The following is a 23,302-nucleotide window of genomic DNA, read 5'->3' on the forward strand; positions in this document are numbered from 1 at the left end:
CGGTTGTTGTGACTTCGACAAAAGCGCTCTCAGCAGCCCAAAAATTCTGGAGGGTCCCGGCCCAGACTATTTTGTGCTGTGAGATGTCTTTGGAAACGATCATATTGACACTATAGAAGACGGAGTCATCGTCTATCGGCCATTGCCTCATCAATGCCTCGGCGATCTTGACGCAGTTTCGAACAGTTTCTACTACAGTTTCGAGGCTCTGTTCACCAGATTGGTCAAAGCTGAACGCAACGGCGCGCTTGCGACACAATGCAGCCTCGAGAGCGGCACCTATAGTTCCCGATGAAAGGGCAAAGAGTGCTGAAGCGTTGAGACCGAAGTTTGGGCCGCTGATGACTAGGTCGACTGGCCCATTATCCTTGAAATGGTGATATAATCCAATATGCACACACGCGGCGGGTGTGCTGTTAACAAACATCCAACCATCCTGGTCGATATTCTGAGAGCGTGTACATTGAATAGTCTCGTTAATTAGGTGTGCTTTGCCGATCCATGACCGTTGGCTGTCGGGCAGGACCACCGAAACGATGTGGCCGGCAGCTCGAAGCTCGTTGACCAAATGCTGAACGTAGGGGGATTTTGAAGATGGAGGCCCATCATCATTAACAATGAGAACGTGCATTTCAAAGATAAAATACGGTCGATGTAGATGAACAAGATATCACAACTGTCCGTCGAATCTTTCCTCGTTGCACGGAATATGAGTGCTTTATATACGGACGAGACCTCCTTGGCCCCTTCGGCCATGCTATTTCTCTGACGAGATCCAAATCTGTTGGAACTCGGCTATCTTTCCGTTTATGAGTGAGGGGAGCAAAGTGCCGACCTTCAGTAGTCGGTGAAACTTGACCTTGTTAGAGCGACCCCTCCCCTGTCAAAACGCTAAAAATTTAGGCAAAAGCCTTGCCGTTTGAAACGCTTCTTTATCGGCGTCACCATGTTCCGCTCCGTCTGTTCCAAGGAGCAATGCCCACCACTTCGGGTTGTTGAAGCCATAAAAACACCAACAACAGCGAATAACGAAATTCCTAAAATCAGAGCAAATAACAGTGCCATAACACGATCTAAGCGGTCAATTGTTTAGCTGCGAGCCCGTTGTAAATCCCAAAGCGATGTACGCAACATGGCAACCCTATGGCCTAAGGATCAGCCCTGGCCAACGCCATACCGAGAGCACGCCACAGAACTAAGCAGATACCTCCAAACAGCACTACGGTCAATCTACACAGCAAATAGACAACCTATAAAGGCCGCATTTATCAGCGTCCTAATACTCATCACCAAGCTACAGAATATCCCCAATATCGTTTACGTTCACAAGTCAATTAAAAATTTATGGAAAGAGAAAAAGGAAGTTTTGACGCTAATTTGCATCAGTTGATAATTCAACGAGATGGTTGATATCATCGCCCTCACCACTATATACACGACAAGTTCACGTGTATATACAGGCACATACTTCAGCAACACTATATAGCCGATAGTGCCTATACACCATTCGAAAGTTACAAATGACAAGAGTGTAACAATGGCCCACTAATTTGTCAATCTGATAGGAGACCTATAACATGCTCCCACTTGTTGTCGTATTTATCCCCGGGCCCAAGCACGAGAACCCCGCAATTAGTTAATCGCTGAGCTATAGCCGGAGTTAGAAGGTAGAGCCGAGCGGAAAACACTTCCATAGGCGGAAGGTTGTTGATTTCTCAGGCTTTACTAAGATGAGGTATCACAACATTGACGAACACAATACTTGGACACACATGATGAAAACACTGAGGAATTCCTATTGTTTTAAAAACCAAGGATTGTTTGATGTAACTGCCATTGCATTGCTGTTTTTGTTTCATTTATTTATTTTGACTCTGGTCAATGAAGCAACTTTTACCTATGGAGGGTCGATCTGCCTATGTGCAAGGCTGACTTTCTTCTCCTATGGTTGGCAGGGCAACTGCGGGACAGCGTTATAAACCCGCTGAGCCAGGTGTGTATGGCAAACTCAAATAAGCAACTCCTTCTCTTTTAGATAGTTGTGCTCCTGGAATCTTAACAGGTTCCATACTAAAGCAATTATGTCCGCCTCTTCCCGTGGGACCTTGTAGCCGCACACAGGCTGGACCATTCAAGCGGAGAGCCGATCTGTGGGTCTCCTGGTATAGCTATGGTTGCAATCACATCGAAATTTGCTGGAACCCGCCGGCTAGATCCTAGTCGCCGTTTACTTTTGACTTGGATTCACGGTAGCGACTAACTTTGCCAAGTATTCCACCAACCACATCGGACCACAGTTACATCTGAAATTCCATGCCACCGTCCATTGATGAGACGTCGGCAAGCCTGTAGTCCACACGCACCTGACCACGCTTGGTCATCCTTTGTTATTATTCTATCACCTGCCCAGACCAGTTTACTAGAACAAGTAAACAAGAAGGTGAACAGAAATGGCCGGATGCAAAATGCACCCGCGACTCTCGCGAGCCGTCGGGGAACATGTCCCAGCTCAGCACCACCAGACATAAATACTAACCATTCCCTAATCAGTTAGATGTACATGCCATTGTTCCAAAAGCACTAGCTTCGCCAATCTCTCTTTAATACACTCGACTGCAGACACAAGTCATCGCAAGCCACCAAAATGCAGTTCAACATCGCCACCCTTGCTGCTCTCGCCAGCTGCGCCGCCGCCCAATTCTGCGGTGTCGTTACCTCGCCCGTCAAGAGCTACACCCCCTGTACTTTGGAGCAGTACCCCGTGATGGATGCCGAATGCACCGCTATTGGCGGTACGGTATCCGGCCACAACCAAGAGGTTGGAGACGCTCGTTCGAACTGCATCACATACTGCAACAACGTGCCAACTGCAGGCCATGACAAGACTGCCAGCTTTCTCGGCCGCTACACCTACCATCTATACGTCGTCGACACCTGCCAATCCTGCGGTTACTGCGGAGCAGTCTGATGCTCAGGTCTACAGTTCCACATGAGAAGACAATATTATGCGGATACGCTTGTTGAACGACTACAAATAAAGCTCGGCTGGGAGCCTACGGGATGAATCCAAGGCGAACGGGCGTGGGAAACATAATTCTTAGGGCCCTACAAGGATGGGATAGGGCCTGTGTGGTCTGCGTAAGCTATCGCTTTTTTGTAGCGTCTTACAATCTTAAATACAATTGAATCCATACGCTCTCACGCCGAATGTCATGAGCAGTCAGGGCAACCAACTGCGCCTGCGCCACAAAACAAAATATTCAGTAATGAGTATGTTGTCTCATTATCTCCTGTTGTGTATGAAATACTTATGCCGCACAATGACCAATTTCGCTGATAATGACAGTATTTCCTTTCATGTTATACTCACTGTATTGGATCAGCGATATGAAGCTCGTCGAGAATACCTGGCCCTTTATATAACGGCAGTTTTCCATGCCCGATCTCTCTTCCAGAAATAAATGATCTCTCGTAATATAGGCTTTGTGGCACGAAACATTTCTTTTCTCCAACTATCGTAACACCGAACTTCTCGACTACACCATTACCAGACATCCCGCAAGAACGTCAAAGCACTAGCCCGACAAGTTTTAACTTTGCGGATCTCATCCCTTTGGCAGAGGCACAAAGCGATCTTGCCAGATGAAATTATCAACACTAAGACACTTCAAGGTGTAGTCGTGAACATCTTATCTGGCCTACAGATACTGGTAGTCGACAGATGAGAGTATGGCTTTGAGGACTGTAAGCTGCCGACGGCTGACAGCTGCTCCTACGACCATTTTCAAGAGAACGTACAGTCACAACACTAGGTTTTGAATCCTCAAGAGGTTGTAATTTCAATAGAACCAGACCGGCTACGAAGTCTAGGATAAAGCACCATCTTCACAAGGATAAGGATTAGAATGACGTCTAGCGACTGCAGCACTATATTACGACCCAAAAAACCATAAATGTCATCTATCAAGTACACGTAAGGCTCAGCCTGGGGCCCAATGTGCACGTATGTTATTATGCGACGTCCACGCATAAGATGGTCTTATGGCCAGTTGCACACTAGGCCATGACATCACCATGGTATAATAATGATCATTGTGGTCAGATGAAAACATTCAAATTCCAATGTAAAGTATATTGTCCAGGTATCTGCCCAAAACTCCATAGCATTAGCCACCTCCGCTATCTGACATTTTGAGCCTTGAAGAAAGATCTGTCAAATCGCATGGTCCACAGGGATATTCTAGAGCGCTGAAACTCCTCTCGAAAATTATAACGCGGCAGGTGTAGTAGAAATATAGTCGTTGTCGTCATCAAAGCATTCAGTACCGACCTGCAGGCAATTCAGCCGGCGGGTAGTCAACTTGAAGCTCCGAACGAGAGTGAGCGCCGCTGAGCTCTTCGACCGGGTGTACTGCGTGATAACCAATCTCCTGCTTGGAAGGTTCTTGAGGGGCAACCGCCACCGGCTTTGATCGCCTCCTCTTCAAGAACCAAACAAGACCAACGGCGATAGCAATGAGCGGGATCCCGACGCCGAAACCCACGCCCAAGCCGATGGGGAGGGCATTGGTCTTATTTGAAGATTGGGGTTCGGACGTGGCGGACGTCGTAGACTGGGACGCGAGCGAAGATGCAGGCGCGCTTGTTGTGGTCTCGGCTGCGGAGGAGGTGCTAACGGTGGTGAGTGTTGTCGAAGACGTGGTTGATGTCGTCGAGGAGGAGGCACTGAGCGGGATGCTCGTAACGACCACGACAGGGTCCAAACTGAAGAGAGCAGTTGAGTTGTTGCAGTCGCAGCCCCCAAGACCATAGCAGCAAAACTTGCCCTTCCCGCATGGCTGAACACCATTCCCGCCCGCTGTTGACAACCGGCTTATTAGCGCTAGGAGACCGTGGTAGGAATATCAATCAAGACGTACAGCTATCGCATTGCTTTAGACAAGTGTCGCTGTCCCAGTTCTGCTCCGTGCACCCGTTGATGAAGTAAGGTGTGAGGGTGTCCGTGCTACTCGTGACGCAGAGCCCGTTGCTCGCGCAAGAGTCGCCCGGCGCACAGCATGACTTGAGACTGCCGGTAGCGTCGCATGCGACAAACTTGAGATTCTGGTTGCTGCTGCGATCGAAGCAGGTCGACATTGTTGCTTGGTTGATCGTCCGTCTCTCTCGATCGAGCAAAAGAGCAGCCCTCGGGTTCGTGCCTAAGGTAGTATGACAGACGTCGGGAGGTATTTTCAACGGGCGGGCGAGTGAGATTCTCTGGAAACTTCGTGTTTTGGACGTGAGGCGCCGAGCTTCCGACGCCTTTCTTCTTTTAGCACTTTGCAGGGGCAGAGATAGCCCGGAATCCTTCACATAGCCACTGTTATGCACCAGCCAGGAGATGTCTCCAATTGCAGCGACATCACGCCCCATTTATTTAGGCTTCCGGCCCAAACCCATGCACGAAGCTGACAACCTACGACTTTAATTAAGCCTCTGAAACCTACGCCGCAGATGTTCGCCTTTGCCGGTTTCCGGCGACTACCCAATTGACTTTTTTCTTTTTTTCTCTCTCTACATACTCAGTGTTTAATGGCACAGGGCTGCTTAAATTTGGTATCTTTGGAGTCTTGTTATCCACTGATGGACGGCGAATAAGCGCCTTGCTAAACAAGCTTCCCGTGAGAGATGCAAGGCTGCAGGGGTGGCACGAAAGTGTGTCGAGCCTAAACAAATCAGGCTTTGTCCTGGGCAAAAAAAGCGTTATATCCGTGTTATATAAGCAGAAGGATCATACATTAGTGGATTGGGGTCCATAATACTGATAGAGCCTGCTCTTCTTTTTTTCTCGCTTCGAATTTCAGCTCCTCAATCGCGCAAGGCCGCCTGGGATCGCGTCTCGCGACAGATGCCTTGGCACCGCACAATCCAGTATGGCCGCATTGGGGGTTTGCAGCTCCTAGTTCATCGTGGAGCAGATCTCGAGGCAAAAGCACAAGGGAGAGTAGAGTCGTTGCATATTACCGTCGTGGAAAGAAAGTGCCTAACCACTCGGACCAGCTCACGGCGGACAGTGGCCGGGGCCGGGCTTAGGTAATGCTCGACACTTGCAATCTCCGTGAGCGCCAGGGAATGAGCTCCTCTTGCTTACGCACGTGACACACCGCTTCCCTGCTCCGCTGCTACTTCATCTTACCAAGCGACCAGTCGCTTTTAACCTTTCCACGCTCTGGTCTACGCTCTTACTCGTCACATCATAAACATCACCACATTAAACCCCCAAGGAGTGAATAGCGATCGATGTCATCCTTCCTCCTGATACTTCTTTTTGTGGCCAATAACATAATTTTGCGTCGCTTGCCTCGTGCAAGTTCGCAGCTCCTAGCAAGAACTCAGCAGGGGTCGCAGTTATCTCACCAATAGCATCAGACAGCTGTGGCCATCTCTAGAAAACCATTCCACGACGGGCCGTCTTCGGAGGGAACATGCCAAAGTTTGGCATAACTGATCTCTGCCGCGTATTATTAACAAAACACATAGGTGACAGCCTCAGTCAACCTAGCAGAATGACATCCATCAAAGAGCAGCCATCGAATCAGGTGCAACTTAGGCCAACGGTTCTGGTCTGGTCGAAGCATTTCTGAAGTTTAACCATACTAAATCAACCCACACTCTTTAAGTAAATGGTTGTGACTGTTCCCAATCGCCGTACCACCAACAAGTCAACATACTACGTCCAGCGACGCCTGTTGGATCATCCGGTTCCACATCGGTTGTCACACCAACGACAACAGTATGCCCATCCACAAGTGACTAGATACTTTTAGAGCATTACGCCTGAGAGCATTACGCCAGAGGGCTATCAGTCATTGTGCGTCGAGATCTCGACCTTGGTTGCTGTGAACAATCTGCCCAATTAGTAATCACACTGAAGCCTACTCATGAGACTGAAAGAGCGAGAAATGTTAAAAATTAATAATTAGGCATCATTTGATTTTTTTTTTTGCAATCCCAGGTAACATATAGTCAAATACAGATACACGTTGAGCACGCGGCTGGGTCTCGTCGCCCGTTTCTTGTTTTCCACATGGCCATGGCTGGAGAGCTCGCACACAACACCGTCAGCTGCACAAGTCAGGAGATAGATTAAACATCAGATCCCGGCAACTTGTCCCGCCACCCGAGAAGATACATCTGTTGGTTCTGGTAGAGTCCGTGGGTTAATGTGGAGCCTAAATCTTTCTAGCCTCATTTGAAGACCAAAACACTGAAATCGTTGCATTCATTGGCTTTGGCCAAAGGACATGCCTAACTGTTGCATTCACTATCCACATCACTGAAAGTTTACTTCTAGGGCTCTGCATGGTAGTGAGTTAGCCCTTGAACGATTCGGCATTCCCGAGAGAGCCAATCACCTAGGAGAAACCACAGGAACCTAACGTTTGAGTCAATAGTCATAAGACAGGAAGAACCTTAGTCGTGTAAACGCTAACTGACTGCACGAAGAAATCAAGAATCCAAATAGCCTAGGCGTAAATACTAAACATTAGTTGTGAATCAGCACTGATGTAGACTAGCAGAGGGCGCTCTCATTTAATGATATAGGTGAGCGTTGTGGTTGACAACACACAGCCAGTGATAGGCTTATTCCAAGGACCGCCAGCGGCAGTGAAGATGGCCCAGCCACACAAGAAACCTCGGCAGAAATAAGGTGATATCCATGCATCCATGGCAGTCCCTGAAACATACCCATTCATTGCCGGAGCCAAGACGCGCTAGGCCTTGGGCTCATGATTCAGATCCTGGCAAACTAGCTTGAAGACTACCAAAGGTTCGCCTGTATTGCCTTAAAATTTCCACATTAGCGAGTGTGTAAACATGACATCTCCAAATACTCCGGAATATGGAGTCCAAGCAAAAAGTTAGGACCTCAGAAACAGGCCGAAAATGGCTCTTGCCTGCCGCAAATCCACACTGTCACAAATGTGATAGTCGAGCATCCATCACCCGGGCCTTGTCGTGTCGGCGAAGCTTTGCGCAGGAACAGTGCTTCCTTTGGGTGCATCAGTGAGCAGAAGTAATAGCAATATGGTGACCTAATGTTATGTCATTTTGGAAATCAATAGCCTGGTCAGTCAGCTCATGCCGCAACATGACCCAGCCCCGTTTACCTGCACAGTGTGCTCCAAGAGGTAACGGTTTCAAACCCGGCTATTGGCTCAAGAGTCCAAGTAGGGAAAACGGCTATATAGCGCATTGACCAAGTAGTCGAAGATACCGACAAGACGGCTGAAGTGTGACCACCAAGACAATCCTCTGGCATAAAAATAGATTCCAAGACCTTCTAGAAGCTAGGGGGTGTGTCAGAATGGGTTCTTCCTTTAGGTACATACGCGGACAGAAATGGCAGAAGAGTAATGTTCCACTCTTTTGTCAATCCGGCGCATTAGTCAATCACAGTGTCTTTAACCAACACGGTATCTTATTCATGCAAGACATCGTTTTAACTTTAATCTTTTGACTTATCCTATCTTGACCCGTAAGTTAACCTTTACCGATTCGCGAACTCCAGATGCGCAGGTAAGCTAGACTCTTAATGGCCATAGTTGGCGACGAACTTGACCCTAGCATCTGTCACAGTAACAGATGAACATGTGCCCTTCTTTGGAGAAGCACGTATGGCACGGTCAGATGGCGCTTGCGGTGACTCAAAGTTTCTAGATCTGCGGGCAAGCTAGGCCTTTAATGACTATAGTTGGCGACGAACATGACCCTAGTATCTCTCCGAATAGCAGATGAAGTTGAGCCATTCATTGCAGGAGTATTTATGACGTGGCTAGATGGCAATGGAAATGTCTATAAAGGCAACTTACTCTTCTAGAAATACATTATCATTCTTCTCTCTCAGCTCATTAAAACCAAGAAAACATCACATTCACTTTGCAACTCAGCTCTCCTCGTTATACTCAACAATCCAAGTCAACAACAGACCAACGTCGCAAACATGCAGTTCACCACTATCTTTTCCATCGCCGTCCTCGCCCTTGGCGTTGTAGCACAGAACGGCCAGCGCTACTGCGCTGGTGGCGCCATCTCGTGCGAGTATCAGAAAGGCCGCTGCGCCGTTATTTGCAACGGCTCTCACACCAGCGGCTCTGCCAGTCCCGCCTTCCTCGATCCTCTCTGTTCGTGCCCCGACGGCCAGGCCGACAACAAATACACCGGCGCCGCTTGCATCGACATCGCCCGCGCCCTTGGCCGTACCAACTGCTAGATCTTGCGCGGCAAACGCTTTGCACCTGGGTCGTAAGGAAAAAGTGGAGGATGTCTGTTTAGGCAATATCAGGGTCCGGGAGCCTCAGAACGGGGGACAAGAGGGGCACGACAGCATGAGCCCTCTGCTCTGGGAGAGATCATGACCAGCCTGACAAAAAGCATCTAGTGCTCTTTGGGGACTTTTTTGTTTTAGGTTTTGACTTGATACTTCCTTGTTTATTGTCCACAATGAAAAAGAACATTCACACTTTTATAACAACGCCGAAATATGCACATGTGCTCGTGATATCTCTATTTAGTAAACACTTGGCTATCATAGTCTACATTGTAATTGCGTGAATACTGAGGCTAAGATTATAACATTCAAATTTTGAAATGAAATCAACATTGCAACATTGCAACGAGTTGATTTAGTGACAGCCGCGCTCTACTGTCAACATGCAATTTCAGAAGAAGCGATTTTGTTGACTCGCTGGCGACAAGATCGAAGTAGAATTCAGTGTCGTACGATCCAGCATCCCTTACGCAGGGAGATGATGTCGTTTATAATTGGATTTATCCACAACTAGCGGGGGTTTATACAGATTCTTCCTAATCTACACTTTAAACTCTTAATAAATCCAGCGTACAAGGCTTCGCAGGTGTAGCCTGCTCGTTTTGGAGGGACAAAACGCCTTCGGCAGCCCTAATGAGGGACATGAATAGATGCTTCCGGAGGCTGTCACGGTTCATGGTGGCAAGCGGCTCGTTGCCGACGGTGTCTCTGGCCGTCCTGCTTCAGCTCCAGCTCCGACTCCAACCCCGGCCTGCCCCTGTCCCCAGCCTCGGGCTTGCCCACCGACCCTTTAACCCCCCAACCCCCTCGACGCCAAACGCCAGATACCCATGAACAATCATCAGGCAAGCTTATCGCCTAATGTTGCGTCAAGGAACCAAACTTCTTTAGATCGCATCATCCTGGATATGTCTCTTCTCTATGCTCGCAGTGAGATGCCCCAACACATCTTCTCTGCCTAACCGAACAGCCATATCCAAAAGACCTTCACCTTTTGGGCCTGCCTTCGTTGCATCGGCCCCGCTCTCTAGGAGAAGCCGAACGCATTCGAAGGACTTGGATTTCCAGTACACTTCCTTTCCGAGGTCAATCGCTAATGAAAGTGGTGTCCAACCTTCGTCATCTGTTGCATCAAGGTCGGCTCCATGCTGAACCATTTTGGAAATCGACTGGTAGGAGCCTGCTTGGACTGCATCGAAAATAGGGGTGCGCCTGCTATTATCTCTGTGGTTTATGTCAGCGCCGTGGCTGAGCAGAATTTCAACACAAGCCAACTGATCCCTCCTCACAGCATCGAAAAGTGGGGTTTTGCCGTTTTTGTTGGTCGCTTGGACGTTGGCGCCTGCTTTGATCAAGAGACTGGCGCTTTCTGGGTTGCCCCACTCGCAGGCTTTGTGAAGGGGTGTGTCACCTTTCTCGTTGACTGCGTTGGGGTACGTGCCTGCTTTGAGTAGCTCCTCTACAGCAGCTAGGGCTCCGCGGAGGCAGGCGTTATGAAGGGGTGTATCGCCCCATTCGTCGACAGATTCGAGACTGGCGCCTGCCTCAATCAGCAGCTTCGCGATTGGTGCATTCCTAGCGTTGCAAGCATAGTGAAGCGGTGTTCTTTTGTACCGCCCGTGTAGATTAAGGTCTGCGCCTGCGTCTAGCAGCAATTCTACCATGGCTTCTTTGCTTTTTACGCAAGCGATGTGTAAGGGTGCGTCACCGTCATCGTTCGTACTGTTTATATCGGCGCCGGCCCCTAGCAAAAGTCTTGCTATATTTTTATCACCGGTTCTGGCGGCAGTGTCGAGGGCCCAGTAAACATCTTCGTCGCATTTCTCGTTTGCAAGTGTCAGAGTCTCTGCATCGAGATCTAGCTGCTTTTTCTTCCCGTCATGGTTTTCATTCGAAGATGCTGACGTTGATACATCAGTAACAGACGCGGGACTTGGTTTGGATCTAGTGCGTTCATGCAGAATAAACCTCACGAATGCCTCTTTTCCCTTCTCCGCCGCTCGAACAAGCGGGTTTGCGGAACGTTTTGTCAAGTAGAAGTTTGGATTTACGCCCAGATCGAAAAGTCTTCGTGCGATGCCAGTTTGTCCCCACTGTGCGGCAAAATAGAGTGGTGTCCGGCCTTGCTCGTCTCCAATGTTGAGACTCGGACTAGCGTGACCGCCATGTCTCGGCTCTGAACCGATATCCGGATCGACTTCTTTTTGCTCTGATTTGTTGGCAGTACAATCCAGTAGTGCATTAGCTGAATCCTCATGGCCTTCGTTCATAGCTGCAAGGAGAGGGTATGTGTACCGTCCTCCAACTACATCGGCGTCGTGGGTTTCATGAAGAGAAGTCTTGACCAGTCTCGTCAGTCCTTTTGTCGCGGCAATGTACAAAAGGCTTGTAGAAGCAGGCTTGTGCCTTCGAGTCTTGTGTTGTTCAAACAAGTTGTTCCGCTGTATCCAGTGGTCCACCACGAAATCTCGGATGAACTCGTCTTGTGGAATCGCTTGTATCGCGGCGTCGGCATGATAGAGTACCTGATTCGTTGCATACTCCAGAAATGGGAACCGCTCAGCAATCTGATCTCTGAGACCTTCAGCTTCTTTCTTAGACACCTTCAACAGAAATTCGTCTTCAGGTAAGTAGGTTGATATGTTGACCTCACTTGAGTACGTATGACAGCAGTTCTTCAACCTGTCGTGACTTTTCCCTTCGAAATCATCGCCCATCTCTGGCCAAAGATCATGTAAACCGTTATCCTTGAGCAAGAAATCCCGCACTGACTCGTGGATAAACTGAACCGTTTTATCATCTGACCTGGTTGTCTCAGCAAGCCCCTTGGATGAACTGAGAATCAAGCGGTCCATGACCTCATAGGTAATGTCTTCGGGGCCCCATTCTCCTAGAGTACCAGGTCCTAGGCCAGATGACAAAGCGAAGTAGTACTCTTCCCGCGTGAGCGGTCTTTTGCTATACAGCAGCCATTGAATGCAGAGAAGCAAGTCGTCCATGTTTTGTTGGTCTCTCGTCAGAATATCCTGGAATAACTCGCTTAACTTGGAAGGTATATCCTTTAATCGCTTTTCCACTGCAAATAGGCGGCCTCCACGGTACTCCTTGTTGAGGATATCGACGACCAGCACCACCCACATGAAAACGCCAGAAGCCTTTCGCAGAATCTCTGCTATGACCTGATCGCTTTTTGGTCCTGAGCCAGCTTTAAGCTTACTGCGCACGTAATCGGCCAAGTCTTTCCCATGCCCAATCTGATCTTCCAGGATGAGCTTTTGGCCATATTGAATGTCGATATAAGGGTAATGTCGACTGGAAAAGCAGACGTAGAGACGAATATCGTTTTGGACAGCATACTGTCCTAAATCCTCAAAGAATTTAACCATCTCCCAGACCTCAGTCTCATCACACTCATCAAGTGCGTCGATGAAGCAAGTCAGCTGTCGTTGGTCGAGTTTTCTAATTGCGTTACGGAAGAGGTTCCTCAGTAGGTCAAGGTCCCATACGTGAGAGTCCGCCTCTATCACGTGTGAGAGGTCCGTGTCGTCGAGCAATACCTGCAAATCAGGCATCTTTTCCAGTAGCTGATACAGAAGGGATCGATACATCCCTAAAGTCGATTTTTCGAGGCCTTTGCCTCTTGCGTTAAAGAAAAAAGAGATCGAGTGTGCTTTTGGGCCGCTTCTTCTCCTTGCCCGAAGGAAGGCGAAATTCATAAGCGTCGATTTTCCAGCTCCAGGCTTACCCCTGATCCATAGAAAGCCGTGGTGCTGAGAGTACTTTTGGCGATTTATCCAATCAGTGTAGTCTGGATGTTCAAGCAGCCACTCGCATGTCTTGGCGTGGGCAGCTTTTATGTTTGTTTGTCGTTTGTTGATTTGGTTAAACTTGAGTAAATCCAGTAGTATCTTCCTGTGGTTTGAGGGTGTTGCTTGAACTGTAGGAAGGTAAGCAACGAGCGATGGGAAGGTGAACTTGATTTACTAACCATTGTCGAGCACCACAGGCTGTGTTGCGAGGCAGTGGTTTCCCTGTGGTGTGATGATTGAGAGAAGCTCCTTTGCATAAGCTGCTGCCGTTGCAGCTGCGTATCGCTGCCATCGTTTCGCTTTGTGACTATCCGAATAGTCGCAGATACCGCGCACGACCAGACAGGGAAAGTTGTCCATCAAGCCTGCCGCCTCCATTTCGAAGCAGATTATGCCTAGGTCTTTAGCAATACGGTCTCTCGTTTGTGCATTCTTCATGACCTGATTCCCAGAGGCGATGATTCCATAGTGGACTTTCGGGGAAGCCGCTTGCCGCGGATCACGTTCTACCAACTTGGACGCATCGCAGCCATCACAAGTGTCTCCAGCGGCATGTTCGTATGAAGACTTAAATAGACGATCTCCATCCACACTTCGATATGAGTATTCCCACATGTATGGGTTACGTATCTCCATGTCGGCTAGGATAGCTGGAATCTGGCTAGGTTGTCTTTCATGGCTGGCGCGCAGCTGGGAGACCGCCGTCAAGACAGATTGTGGAGGTTTGTTCAGAACACCAATTCGCTCGAACAGGCCGTTATGCACGGCTTTACCGAAATCGTATTGCACCACACCCGGGGAGTCTGCTGTCGGGTTGCTGACCACAACATCACCAAGGCGTACATCGACCTTGCCAGGAACACCCCCACCAATGCCGACCATCAACCCAATACTTATCGAAGGAAAGCTCCAGCGCATGTTGTTCGCTACGATCGCCGCGCTATTCACACCGTATTGTCCCGATGGCAAGCATGCAATGACAATATTGTGAGGGCCAATGTTACCGAAGGTGTATTGGTTGCTATCGTTTGGGTTCATATCGAGGGACTGGTGCATGTCGTCAAGCATTGCTGTCGCTGCAGCCATCTCAAGAGGAAGAGCACACACCCAGCCCACGGTGTAGGCATCGTGCGACAGCTTGACCAACGCATGATGTTCCACGTAGCTGAGAACCGCGCTGGGCAATTTCGGCCGTTTTGGAAACGCGCTCACATGTACGTTGTTTTCGTTTGCTACGTCCCAGGTCCGCTTATCTCGGACATGGCTTGATGCACCCTCGGGCTGTGGATTGAATTCGACATTCTCGTAGTGACGGGAGTAGCTGGACATCGTGATCAGGCTGGAAGCGGGGTTCAGGAAGCCTGGCTCATTTTCGTCTCTTAATCCACTCGAGTTAATGGAGAAAATGCCAAACGATGTGTATGCGCCAGCTTTCTTTAAGAGCGTGGATTTCTTGTAGCCGCGAGGTGTGAAGCCGACGGGCAAAATTGTCGAATCGAGGTTGAGCGAAGGATAGAATTGAAGGAAAGACGCGCTTGGGTGGAATTGGGTTGGCGTACCTAGAAGGATTCTGCCTAGCAGGCTGACCAGGGGGGTGGAGATTGATCAGGCTGCATGAACTCAGCCACCAGTGGCCCAGTTGCCGCGGTTGCTGCGGTGGCATTTTAGCTGATATCGCCAGCTGACCTATCACATGGTGTTTTCGGCATGGTCCAAGATTGGCCAATCGGGAGCATGTACTGCGACAGGGAGGCATACTCGCGACCGAGAAATTTACTTCATTTGTCCTGTGTATGGTTGTTAAACTCGGCTTTTCAATGCAGAAAAACAATGATGTGCATGAGAAGTTTGTATAAATTTTAAGTGTCGATTGAGTGCTAGTCAATCAGAATTCTCTTACCAACCACAAATACGGCACAAGAAGGTTTATGCTGTCAAAGCACTGATAGATGTGGTTATTTGCTAGACTGTGCTTGTTCTTGTCCCCTTGTGATAACTTACCTTCGCCGCGTGGTTGCAGTCGGTTGGATTGATCAGGCTGGCCCTGGCGCTGCTGGAGAGCGTCAGCGCGATGTCGGGCTGACTACGTCGATGAGCCTAGGATCAACTTTAACGGTTTCCGGGTACGAGAGTATGTCAACACATTGGCCAGTAGATTACCGGGCGACGACGTCTTGGATGAGCTGTGGTAAAATCCGGAGTGGCGGCATCGAAGACGCCAGCTAACACAAACCCCCGCGGTCATCGCACGCCTGAATAAGGTCCGCTTAGTTGTCGACGATGCCGGGCCCAAGGAGGGCGGCAAAGAAATAATCGAGAAAGATTCTAGCTACGGCGAGTTTAGAAAATTGGCTCTGAAGAGACACCAACGGTGGCGTCGGGCGCGGTGGGGAGGCGAATGATGCAGTTCATGGCTTATCTCATGACGTTGCGGAGGTAACGTTGTAGGTGCTCAACCGACTGGCTCGCGAGCAGGCCGTCGATCTCATCCTCGGACCCAGCCAGCGTCCAGGCCATGATGAGGGAAGTATCCTCGGTCTCCCTTCAGGCTTGGGGCTTGACCCGGCCGACGCATAAGTTGTCGGCCCGGACATTGCAAACCCGGATGGGCTGCCTCTCCGCGACGGGGACCCCTATGGAGAAGTCGCGCACTAATCGGGGACAGCTTCGTGAGCTACCGTGTCGACTACCGTGTGTTAATCGACTTTGGTGTGCCCGGAACCCGGTCTGGCTGTCTGTTGCAGCGGTAGGGCGCAGAAAGGGGGTTGGCAACGAGTTGATTCTTCTGCTGACGGCAGTTCTGGGGCAAAGTCGTGTTATAAGTCCGCCGGTGCCACAGACCCAGCCACAAAGTAGTCTACAAAGTGGGCTGTAAGTGGCTGGTGCCACACGGGAGCGCACGCACCGGCGCCCATCATCCAGAGACCCACCACGACAGCTCCAACCCCGTAGGTCACCGGCACCCGAGTGACAAACGGGAGCGGTACTTCCTGTTAGCCTTCATGGTCTTACTCGGCCCCCAAGGCCAGTCAGATTCCGTTTGGCGATGCTTCTTTTTAACGGACACACTACACCTTTCCCCGGTCGTGTTCGCCCCGCTTTTCCCTTCTTTTTAGAGTTCAAGAATTTCGCATACGACGGGTCGGAACCTGATGCCTGGTAGCAACCCATGACTTTCGCATCTGGTCGCTCATGTGAAGGTCGGGTTGCCTTGACTTGGCAATATCGCTCTTTCGCGGGGCTGCTGCACCAAACTGCCAGTAATGATTAATCATCTCTTCGCGGCCTCGGAGTTTGCAGAAACACCGCTTTGTGCCGGTGACTAAATGTTCGGATGAGGACGCAGTCTTCGGCGCCGTGACTAGGCACGTCGAGTTTTTTTTGGCGTTTGCTGGTTAGTGCCTAGCCAGTTAAGGCAAGACTGCCTAAGACGAGGCCACTTTTTCCGACGATGTATCTATAGAGGAGACAGCATTAGACATCACTGTTTGACGCACTATCTTGTCTTTGTCACGTAACAACATTTTTATTTCTTTAAGCCGCCTCTATTATTCACATCGACAACACACACGTTCTCTCGAGTTGGTGCATCGGCTACACGGGCAGGTTGACGGCGTGCAACAATCGACAAGCTCTCTAAATTTGTTCTCAGTCATGAACGACGACGACGTTTTCGAGCCTGCGCAACTAGAACCATCTTCTCGTTTCACCCTACTTGATCTGCAGCTTTTAGCCGAGTCTTCGCCAGAATCCCCCCTCCGAGTGGTCGCCCTCGTTGACTACGACGCCTTTTACGCGCAGTACGAAACAGTTAGGCTTGGATTGCCGCCTTCGAAACCGCTTGCTGTCCGCCAATGGAACGCCATAATCGCGTTAAACTATCCCGCCAAGCAGCAGGGGTTGAAACGAAGCATCTCAGTCGACGAGGCTCAGCGACTCTGTCCGGACATCACTCTACAACACATTCCGACTTGGAGAGAAGGCGACGAACAATGGCGCTACAGGTCAGACATACTGGACCATTTGACGACAGACAAGGCTTCCCTCGAGCCATATCGCGATGTGTCTCGGAAAACAATCCATCTCGTCAAGGAGATGCTGCCAACCACACCCGCGCCAAGGATCGAGAGGGCCAGCGTGGACGAGTTTTATCTTGATCTATCGGCCCAAGTCCACGAAATACTTTTGCAACGGTTCCCGGCCCTAAAGGCCCACGCCGACGAGCCCGAGCGAAATCTACCACTGCCTGAATTTGGCGATACATTGCTTGACTGGCAAGACGACGCGTCGGCACCGTCTTTGCAAAGTGGCAACCCCGAAGAACGCATGGATTGGGACGACGTGGTGCTCAACATCGGAGCGAGTATAGTACGCGACATCCGTACGGAGATCAAGAAGCGATTTAAACTTACCACATCTGCCGGGATCAGTCACAATAAGCTGCTCGCCAAAGTGGCTTCACGGATAAATAAACCCGCTCGTCAAACAATCCTAACGCATGCATCCGCTCCGTCAGTGTTGGGAAAGCTGAAAGCTGCAGCACTGCCCGGCCTTGGTGGACAGCTCGGCCAGAAACTCGCCGACATTTTTGAATCGGACAGCATCTTCGATCTCCTCCAAGTGCCCCTCGCGACGTTGAGAACACAGCTCGGAGCCGAACAAGGGCTATGGGTGCATCGGGCACTCAGGGGCGATGAGAGGGGCGCCGTGAGAGCCCGAGGCGAGGTTCAGTCTCTGCTATCCACAAAGACGTTTGTGCCACCAATCAAGAACGTACAGCAGGCCTGTAGGTGGCTCAGGATCTTCAGCATGGACCTCGAAGCCCGGCTTCGCGACCTCGACGCCGACTCGGAGTTCCCCCGTCGCCCTAGAACCATTGCAGTCCACCACCACATTAGGGGCCGTTTCGGTCCGACGAGATCCAAGCAAGCGCCGCTCCCGCCGCAAATAGAGATCACCAGGGAATCGATTTTTGACTTGTCGTTGGATTTGCTGAAGCAGCTTGTAGAACATGAGGAATCTTGGCCGTGCCTGAGCATCTCTGTCAGCCTGTCAAACCTGGAGCCCAGCAAATCTCGCCAGGGGCGCATCACTTCTTTCTTCTCTTTGCATGACGCCAAAGCACCTCAAACGAAAGGTAGGGAGACCACTACGTTGTCGGATATCCACAATCAGAAAGGGAGCTCCGCACAGCCTGAAATGACCATGTGTCCAAATGCCAAGGATCTTGACAGCGGAAGCAGTGAGTCGGCGACGTGTGGCGAGGGTGTCAAAAGCGAAACATCTTTCAGCACTGCGTGGCGGCAGCAGCAATTAGATTATCAGTGTCCAAGGTGTAGTGCCTCTGTAGAAGCAGAAGATGTTCTTGAACATTTGGACTGGCATGTTGCAATCGACATCCAAAACCAAAACGAATGAGGAACAAGAGACTGAACTATTTTCGATGTAAACCTAGGTTCTTTGGTGCTCATGTTGATTCCAGGCTCATCGCCACTGGGTAGGGGAGTCATCGGGGTGGGATGAGAAGACATGGCGAGCCACGAAAGCAAGGCACGTATCCTGCTAAAGTGCGGGATTCATTTGTCTGAGATCCTGGATAGATACAAGATAAGCGAGAGATGCAAGGTACGTACCTGCTTTGACTATGTACTTGCCTGCCTGCGTTGCGAAGGAAGGTGCGCACGAGCGGCACCTTCGTAGGGCGAACCGTTTGTGTTGGAATCACAGGTTACCCGCAACGGAAGTAATCGAATGTAAACAAAATGTCAAACTGTTACTGTGTTCTGGTGGCTATGTATATATATCTGGCAGAAGAAAGTAGGTAGGTTGGCAGCAGCCGCACTGGGTTCCGCGGCCGGCTGCTGCTGCTGGCCAGCTCCCTGTATTCTGGCTGAGTAATGCAACAGTTTGCTTCCTCCTTCACTCACCTCGGTGATCCTTTTCCTCCTCCAAACCCCCAGATTCAAGATTAAAATTTCCTCTTTCTCCATTCCTCCTTCATCCATCGCCAACATCAACGTCACTCAGAGACAAATTCGGTCCAGAAACAAAAGTCCAGCCAGCCACAACTTGCCCAGGCATACTTACACCCTGTCGCCAGTTCAGGTCCGTCCTCATCACCATAGCGTCGACAGTAAGCTACATAAACCCTCCTGTTGTTTTTAGCCTTGACGCCTGCGATCGTGATCCTCACAGTGATTACTGCTCTACGCGTACACCAACACTGACTCTGTGTCCCCGAAGCAGGCTGTTGACCGCTCCGACTCCTCCAACATCGACGCCGCCGTCGCCCTTGCACACAAAGTTGCCGCCTGTGTGATATCCTCCATCCACGATGGCCGCCTCTGTAGCTACTCCATTTTAAGCGCTACTGAGTGCGCCATCAACTTGTCCCCGACAGCCTATGCCCAGCTTTCACGCACAGTGGCCGAAGACCCCATCGTCTGCGCAGCCAAGCTTTGCCATGAGCTCTACGTCGCCCCTAATAGCCCCGACCCCAATACCGGGGACGCGACCGCGACCATTCGCTTCAAATTGAACCAGGGCTTGGTCCACTCATATGTCGTGAAAATCTTTGGCAACGACATCTACAACAAGGCCCAGACCATCCTCCGCCAGTGCAAAGCGCCCCTTCGCTCCATCGGCCAGCCCCCTGTCACCCTAGCTACCAACGGGTCCATGCTCTTCCCTGACGCCGCCTGGTGTGCCGATGCCTTCCCCCCCCTTTGCCACACGCGCCGTGCTCGAGGTCGAATATTTTAGCCCGCGCGGGGCTCTCGTGAAGAAACTAATGACATATGTTGCCGAGAGCGCCGGCGAAGTGCGTCTGGCGATCGGTGTCAACATTTTCCACGACAGCACGTCCAATCTCTCCGTCATTGACAACACCCAACGCTGCGCCGCGGCCCCCAAGTCGTCCGCTGTCCAGCGTGTCCGGCCAAGATGCATCCTCGAATGGACGCTCGTCACCAAGATAGACTTGGTTGGCCCACGGGGCAATGGATACATGGCATGTGAGAGGGCGAGTCCTACACCTGCGTTATTCAGGTTCGGTGATAGAAAAAGCGTATCTACCATTATGTCCCAGTAATTTGTGGCATCTTCGTGAGGACCTCCCAAAAGCCAGATATTGACAACTCTACACCTATAACATTATCAAGTGGTGCCACGAAGTGTCTCTAATTCTAGCTCAACTATGTTTTGCAACAGCTGTAGATAAGTAGCTTGAATTTTCCTTGAACTTTCTATTTGTACATCAACACTATACTGCTACGTAAAGCATCTGGTTCAATAGTTAATGCCGTCACTAGAGCACAGATTAAAGTGGTTATATTTACGCAAGTACCTTAAGACTGAGATTAAACTGTCCGAGGAACCATAACATGAGTATTGGAAAGCGGAAAAATGACGAAATTAGTTCAAAGTCATCAAGTCACCGGATGCCTCGTCACATACAGATCTTCGAAGCTTGTGGCTAGCAAGACGAACACCTGAATCCGGTGTCTGCTGCATCGATTGACCACATAGCTTTATTACAATATGCCCGTGGCATAATACGAGATAGACTGGGGGAAACAATGGTCGTGGTACACATGCGGTTGAAATTGGCCGAGCACCACTGATGCCAATGTGGTCTTCACGTCATAAAAAGCCTTAACACAAAGTCTCGGCAGACTACGCATATGGTCTTACCTACAGCTATTCGTACTTTGGTTATGCCTTGAATAGTCAAGTTACACATTCCTAACGGGTGGTATAGGTGATTAATGTGATGTACCAATAAGGTAGTAAAAGTAATCATTTTTTCAAAACGTCATTTCTGTATTGATGTTGGATTACCCAGCCAGAATACGGGCAGGCGGTCAGGCCACGGGAAGCGGCAGCAGTCGGGCCCGGAGATTCTACCTCCGGGCCGCCAACGGTGATATCTTCACAACTGCTGCTTCCGCTGGCTGCCCATCTTTTCTTCCTTCTACCCTCTACAACAACCAATAAAGTACCAGTTTTGCTCTTTTTCGTTACGTCTGATATACCACCCGTTCGGGTATCCTGTGATACCAACAATTGATTACCTCAACTAGTTTTTATTGCGTTTTCTTAGGCTTCGATTTCTAAAAAGAACAATCGAGAAATAACCTTCTGCTGAGCAATTGTGGCTTTGGTTTTAGTATTAGCACTGGCCCATGCTTGTTCATCAGTTTGTCCATCTTCTGATAGCCCTTGAAGTAGATAGTCGTCGGTATCGCCCTTGCCGTCATTAGCGACAGCGTCGATGTAAAATGATACATCTTCAAGAAAGTATCCGGTTGGTCCTCCTCTTAGAGAGATAGATGGCAGGGTGTTGAAATGCTCGATGGCTAATTGTTGAGTATGCTGCACGCTCATAACCATTGTGTTGGGGATCGGATCACTTCCCTGTTCCGGTTTCAAAAGGCTCTCGAATCTAGGTAGTGGGAGCTTGAGGTAAAGAGTACTGTTCCTGAGTTCCGCCGGTTTCTGGACGCGGCGACGACCGAAGACGTCTTCTTTAAAGTCCCGGAAGCCAAGGGTCTGGTCTTCGAATGTCCAGCAGAGCCGAACAGCGTCACCCTCTTTGATATTCTCGCCGGCGTGCCGTGCGCCTGTCTTCAAAATGCGCCAAAAATGAACATCATCGCCGTTCGACATAGCAGGTAAAAAGACGCCCTGCGCATTTCGGAAAACGACCATAGTTACAGGGAAAACTTTCAGCGGCTTTTCAGTATCTGGCTTAGTCGCGTCTGTAGACCCTGTTGGGAGGTCCATGGGTTTGGTCTTGATAATGACTTTGGCACCATGTTGAAGCTGGTTCATCGTTAGTTATAGTTTCAGTGATTACCCAAAGATGCTTACAGTCTCGTTGAATGGGGCTATAATATTCCAGACTGTGTTGGTAAAGTCTTGATTGTATCGACTACTTAAATCAGGGCGGTTCGACGGATAGCCCATGACTACCGGGGCCCGATACCTGGCCAGTACGGCGTTAGAGAAACAAAATATGTTTGTGTCACTTAATCGACATGTATAGAAACAACCTACCTCCGAGGACTAAACAAAGGCACCGGATCTAGGCGATCTAACTTGTTTGGGTTTTTCTGAAGGGTTTCGGAAGACAACTCATTTAGTGTTGGGCAAACAGCATGAATATAATCATGACCAAGATAGTACACAGCGTTGCTCGCTGCTGGAAGAGTGTTGGCCTGTTTAGAAATGGCATCGCTTGTCTCTGTAAGATTTGCTTTTTCCGAAGGGGTACTTCCTGTACCTTTACCTGTTTTGCTTGTTTCCGAGGTGGCAATAGATTCATCGTCAAGATATGACAGGCTCAGTTGTGCTAGTGGTGAGCCAAGGCGAAATCGAACAGTCAACTCCCTTGCCGCGTTGGTATGCATGTACTGACTGAGTGTTGGTACAGCTCGAAGAAAAAGCCTCTTCACAGAAGCGTATCCGGGGATAGCTGCTAGTATGTCCACCAAAGGCAGGAGATCGTCGCGTTTGATCACTCGCCAGTTTTTGTACGCGGCTACGCTCGGAATCCACAGGTCTGGAGTGGACGCTAGAATTGTCTCGCCGCCAACAGCCTCAAAGACGTGTGTCTCCCTTTTGTTTATTTCTTTTGTGTTAGTCGCATTCATTCTTCCTGTTTCACTCTCTGTTTTCATGCCAGCCCCAAAACCGAAAGGAGTTGAGATCTGGAGTCCCACAGAGGCCTTGAACTGTTCTTTTTGAACCTGTTCTGAGGAACCCTCCTCGGCAACCATAATCTTTGTCGACTGCAAGCGGCCGCCCAAGGTAACCTTTTGGCAGAATAGCTGACCGAAATCCTGCATTAAGGCGCGAAGGTCTCGGACATTATTGGTCTTTGCAACTCGTTCGATAGCATCTTTCAACTGCTCAGAAGGTTCAATGTTCTCGGGATGAAGCATGACGTCGGCTCGAGGAAACTGAAGTCAAGTCAGCGAGACCTGCAAGATGCATTGCATCCATGTTACTCACCAGGTACTTCGCCACCATCGTCTTCTGGAACTCGTTCTTCGTTTTGACATCACTATTCGAATTGGAGGTCGCTACACCCCCGCTGATGGTTGCAGCAAAGCCGGCAAATCCTCCCGACCTGCAATATGTAAGTTTTTGCGAGGGCGTTTTTCCAATTAGAAATACTAAC

At 49.8% G+C, this 23,302-nt stretch overlaps 6 protein-coding genes across 6 annotated transcripts; 3 read left to right on the forward strand and 3 right to left on the reverse strand.

Moving 5' to 3' along the window:
- Nucleotides 1-2,644: 2,644 nt before the first annotated feature.
- On the forward strand, nucleotides 2,645-2,968 carry EsH8_V_001118 (uncharacterized protein; the record flags this gene model as incomplete). Its single annotated transcript, XM_083273634.1, has 1 exon — nucleotides 2,645-2,968. One exon carries the CDS (start codon nucleotides 2,645-2,647, stop codon nucleotides 2,966-2,968), a length of 324 nt encoding a protein of 107 aa, XP_083126349.1.
- Nucleotides 2,969-4,319: 1,351 nt separating this feature from the next.
- EsH8_V_001119 (uncharacterized protein) lies at nucleotides 4,320-5,136 on the reverse strand (the record flags this gene model as incomplete). The annotated part of the gene is made up of 2 exons (XM_083273635.1): nucleotides 4,320-4,858; nucleotides 4,920-5,136. The coding sequence occupies 2 exons, from the start codon at nucleotides 5,134-5,136 to the stop codon at nucleotides 4,320-4,322; spliced, it is 756 nt and encodes a 251-aa protein (XP_083126350.1).
- Nucleotides 5,137-8,983: 3,847 nt separating this feature from the next.
- EsH8_V_001120 (uncharacterized protein) lies at nucleotides 8,984-9,253 on the forward strand (the record flags this gene model as incomplete). Its single annotated transcript, XM_083273636.1, has 1 exon — nucleotides 8,984-9,253. One exon carries the CDS (start codon nucleotides 8,984-8,986, stop codon nucleotides 9,251-9,253), a length of 270 nt encoding a protein of 89 aa, XP_083126351.1.
- Nucleotides 9,254-10,197: 944 nt separating this feature from the next.
- EsH8_V_001121 (uncharacterized protein) lies at nucleotides 10,198-14,448 on the reverse strand (the record flags this gene model as incomplete). The annotated part of the gene is made up of 2 exons (XM_083273637.1): nucleotides 10,198-13,247; nucleotides 13,299-14,448. The coding sequence occupies 2 exons, from the start codon at nucleotides 14,446-14,448 to the stop codon at nucleotides 10,198-10,200; spliced, it is 4,200 nt and encodes a 1,399-aa protein (XP_083126352.1).
- A 2,325-nt stretch (nucleotides 14,449-16,773) lies between these two features.
- On the forward strand, nucleotides 16,774-20,209 carry EsH8_V_001122 (uncharacterized protein; the record flags this gene model as incomplete). The annotated part of the gene is made up of 3 exons (XM_083273638.1): nucleotides 16,774-18,162; nucleotides 19,366-19,820; nucleotides 19,882-20,209. 3 exons carry the CDS (start codon nucleotides 16,774-16,776, stop codon nucleotides 20,207-20,209), a joined length of 2,172 nt encoding a protein of 723 aa, XP_083126353.1.
- Nucleotides 20,210-21,216: 1,007 nt separating this feature from the next.
- Nucleotides 21,217-21,951, reverse strand: EsH8_V_001123 (uncharacterized protein; the record flags this gene model as incomplete). The annotated part of the gene is made up of 1 exon (XM_083273639.1): nucleotides 21,217-21,951. One exon carries the CDS (start codon nucleotides 21,949-21,951, stop codon nucleotides 21,217-21,219), a length of 735 nt encoding a protein of 244 aa, XP_083126354.1.
- Between the last annotated feature and the right edge of the window lie 1,351 nt (nucleotides 21,952-23,302).

Source organism: Colletotrichum jinshuiense, chromosome 5 (genome assembly GCF_051148585.1).
Source record: "Colletotrichum jinshuiense chromosome 5, complete sequence".
Taxonomy (NCBI): Eukaryota; Fungi; Ascomycota; class Sordariomycetes; order Glomerellales; family Glomerellaceae; genus Colletotrichum; species Colletotrichum jinshuiense.